Raw genomic sequence first — 4,215 nt, forward strand, 5'->3', positions numbered from 1 at the left:
AATACATGGGCATGTATGTCATGAATTGACCAAAGACAAGACGCATATATCTGCCCCTTTTAGCTCTTTAATCAAATGGCATGCCAATGAGCCGGGGCAGGCAGCGGTCAACCACCAAAGCTTTGTTTCCATTTCACGGAGTGGCAGTTCAGATACACACGACAAGGGGGTCAGTGTCCCAAACCAAAAGAAAACTAGCGATCAAGATGCTTTTGGAGTCAGAGCCAGATGGGCAGATTGGGTCACATGAGCTACCCCCGCCCGCTCGTGCATGCAGCCTAGCCAACTGCAGGAAAGAGAGAAAACTTATGACAAAGATCTCACTGGCACACTGCTGGTGTATCTGGGTAAAGTATGTTTGCAACATTAGCTCATGAACTTAACCAAAAGCTTGTGTCTTTGCCTTCTAGGTTTGTAGCTTTTGTGGCTGTACCTACTTTACTCTGGTATGACTCATGCCTACATATATAGCTACCAACCAGACCCAAGGAAAGGGTCCAGAACTAAGCACATCATCTGTTGCTTGGTAAACTGTTGAAAACAAGTCAATGTTACAAGGAGAATGCCTGTCCGATTCCCCCGTAATTTATTCCCACGTCACTAGATTGTTTATGCTTCCTCTCCTCTCACACACCAGTGGTACAGTACATATTATTGTTTTAGTATGCTTCATATCATTGTTCCCCAATATCCCTAGGTCTCTTCTTCCTTCCCCTTTCCTAGTCCTGCTTACACGATTCTGATCCAGTCCAGGCGGTGTAGATCGAGAGAGAGAAAGAGTGAGTGAGCTACCAAGTATATCTGCTATAGAAGAAGGAAAGATGATAACTAGGGAGGAGGAGAGGATTATGAGAGATGTGGAGGACAAGCAGGTGATAGCTGAGATCATCATGGATGACAGGAAGAGATCTGTGAAGGAGCGCACGCTGGATCTCAATGAAGAAATCGATATGGAGAGCGAGGAAGGAGAAGTCGGCAACGACAAGGACGAGGAGGAGGAGGATGATGGAGGTAGCACCACCGACGTTGCCGGGAGCCGGAGCTCCAGCAACAACAGCAGCACCAACCATGCTTCGGAGACCCAAAAGGGTACCGGGGGCGGCGAGCATAGGGTGCGGCAGTACAACCGATCGAAGCTGCCTAGGCTCCGGTGGACGCCTGATCTTCACATGGCCTTCATACGCGCTGTCGAGAGGCTTGGTGGTCAAGAGAGTAAGTACTAGCTAGAACTTTCTCATAATTACTTGATTTCTTGAGATAATCATCGGTTGTTTTGCTCGTGAGATTCTATGATCTCATGATTTGTTTCGTGCACCGAATCTGATTAATTTCCTACCTTCGATTTCTTGTTCATATAGGAGCTACGCCTAAGCTGGTGCTTCAGATGATGAACGTTAGGGGGCTCAGTATTGCTCATGTGAAAAGCCATCTGCAGGTAAATCATGCGTGCAAATTACAATTAGTTCGCTTATACTTCACTTAAATAGCATAGGACTCTCGGTTTATGATCTATTTACCTTCAGATGTACCGAAGCAAGAAGCTAGACCACGAGGGTCAACGGATCAGGGGAGCAATCTCCTCAGGTTCTCATTAATCATCCGAAAAACTCCACTCTGATTCACCTAAAACACTTGTGCTGATGAGATGATTTCAATCTTCTACATGTGGCGAGCACAGTATTTTCACCTATGGATTTCCACTCAATGAGAGGTGATCGACGCTTTCATGACATGCTCCTCCAAAGAGCTGCCGCCCTCTCCTCGACGGCGGAGCGCGGCGGCTTCTTCGTGTCGCGGAATGGCGGCGGCGGCGGGAACACTACTAGCCGCCTCTATGGGATTCTCCAACACCAACACAGGCCATCTCCGATGCAATCTGGCTTCAAGAACTGCAGTTTCAGGTAAATTCTATCACTAGACGTTTAAACCTAGCTATTCTGCAGAGACGATCGACGGATCGAAACCCTAATTCATGATGAACATCTGCAGGAATCAAGAGTGGGCGTTCGACCAGCGTGGCATGATGGCCAGGAATGATGTGAAGGCCCCCTCGACCACGCCGCACTTCTTCGCGTCCTCGTCGGTAAGGAGGTGGCCATTAACCTCCGCAGTTGCCGGAGCCGGTGAGCAAATGCGAGATGAGAGCTTCGGTTACTTTACCGGCCATGGCTCTGGGCCGCTCTCGAGGCCAATGGCACCGGCGACGTCGGTCGTGCCAGGAGGAGGTAACCATCGTCTCCCGTTTAGATGGCACGGCGGCGATGGCGGCAAGGGCGCTAAGGCCACATCGTCAGATCCCGTGATGATCGTCGAAGCCCTAGATTCCCAGCAACAGAAGCATCTTGAACAGCAGAGGGCTCTGATTACACTAGCCGACAAGATGCGGCTTCCGGCAGAGACGCCGGAGTTGGAGCTCAGTTTGTCTCCAGCCACGGCAACCGAGACCACAGATGGGACACCGAGCAAGAAGAGGAAGAAGAGCACTCCTGCATCGAGGGAGAAAGAGCTGGAACATGCCAATAAGCTGTCGATCTCGCTCTCGCTCTTGCCACCTGCAGCTTCCATGCCCATGCAGCGGCAGGAAAAGACAAGAGGGGGCAGCGTGGAGGCCGCTCTGGGGCAGAGTACTTTGGATCTGACCATGTCGATCAGGGCATTGGAGTGAGATCTTTAAGTACTTTGTGTCCAGGGTTGTCCAAAAATTGCACACTGATCCATGCGATCAGTCAAGATTGTTAAATTAACCTTTGCCCTCTACCAGTACATATGGAGATATAATGTCATGTTTGTTGGTAAATTTGTCTATGGAGTATGTATAGCCTCTCGATCGGTACGTGGCCACATGATCCCTGCCTTGTTCTCTTGTGTGACAATATTTTTGGGAGGCTAAACCTATCCAGAGACAAGTATCCATTATTGCAGTTTCAGGGCCAGTTCTTTTGGGGCTTATGAGGGTAAACATTTTGGAGGGGTGTCCGGCTTATGAGTGTCTGTCAAAATAAGTTATCCATACCGAGTTTATTCTGGCAGCCGGAGCTAAAACTTTAGTCTAGAAGCTTATTAGTTAACCCTTAAGCCCCAAAAGAACTCGCCCTTAAGCTACACGCATCCATTTTTATTGTGAAATCTTAATCTTGAGGGTTTACCCGACAGAAAAAAATACACATGTTAGCACTAAATGTAGCGGTAATCTTATGGTAGACCTTCATCCAAATTAGTCAAACAAAGTCATTGTTTACATCTTCAAGTGGCTGCACGCATCCATTTTTATTGTGAAATCTTAATCTTGAGGGTTTGCCCGACGGAAAAAAAATACACATGTTAGCATTAAATGTAGCGGTAATCTTATGGTAGACCTTCATCCAAATTAGTCAAACAAAATCATTGTTTACATCTTCAAGTGGCTGCACACACAGAGGCGGAGCCAGAAAAATCGAATGAGTGGGGCCAAGTGTTGCTAAGCCTTGTTGGGGAGGGCCACTCCATGAAAATACATATCATTGTTTACATGCATATTAGGCTTGAATCGGTGATGTTAGGGGGGCAGGCCCTGCTGGTCCCATGTCTTCGCCATTGTGCACACACAGGCCAAACTCCCACGCATCTATATACTACAATGAGAATCACATACAGTTTCAGTGGGCAGTCTTGTAGACAACCAGCACAAGCTTGAAACTCTAATATTGTTGAAACCAGAGTTATTAAGAAAGATCTTATAATGACCCAATATAAAAAGAACCCAGACGGCCCGAATATGCGCCTTAAGTTGTGTGCTAACCCAACTAACTGGTTCCAACCATATTCGGGATACTAACTGAGGTAGGTTAAAAGCCACATGAATTATCCATAATATCTTGGACGATGGATTGTCCCCTCAAGAAAGCACTCAAGCTGATGGAACTCAATCCATGCATCTCCGGAGCTAGACGGCTGGCAAGCAGTTTGCCAGAGCCCGCAGCGAGTGAAGAAAAGCTCAATTTTCTTCAAGCTGGACAATGCCAAAGTATTTGGCTCGGTTAGATGGCATTACCTATTTGATGTTCTCTAACACATGGGATTTTCTTGTAGGGACCTCATTGCACTCTCTTTGGCCACAACCTCCTCATGCACCCTACTCAATAGAGCTCCTATAACTCACACTTTGCCACCCAAGAGGATTGCGGCAGGGTGGCCCGCTCTTCCCCTTCCACTTCCTGTTGGCCATCGACCCACTTC

General features: G+C 47.7%; 1 protein-coding gene across 1 annotated transcript; it reads left to right on the top strand.

Moving 5' to 3' along the window:
- Positions 1-390: 390 nt before the first annotated feature.
- Positions 391-2,947, top strand: LOC123133785 (uncharacterized). Its single transcript, XM_044553192.1, has 5 exons — positions 391-1,212; positions 1,359-1,435; positions 1,524-1,584; positions 1,679-1,901; positions 1,990-2,947. Exons 1-5 carry the CDS (start codon positions 822-824, stop codon positions 2,663-2,665), a joined length of 1,428 nt encoding a protein of 475 aa, XP_044409127.1. The 5' UTR covers positions 391-821; the 3' UTR covers positions 2,666-2,947.
- The last annotated feature ends 1,268 nt before the right edge of the window (positions 2,948-4,215 follow it).

This window comes from Triticum aestivum, chromosome 6B (assembly GCF_018294505.1).
Source record: "Triticum aestivum cultivar Chinese Spring chromosome 6B, IWGSC CS RefSeq v2.1, whole genome shotgun sequence".
NCBI lineage: Eukaryota > Viridiplantae > Streptophyta > Magnoliopsida > Poales > Poaceae > Triticum > Triticum aestivum.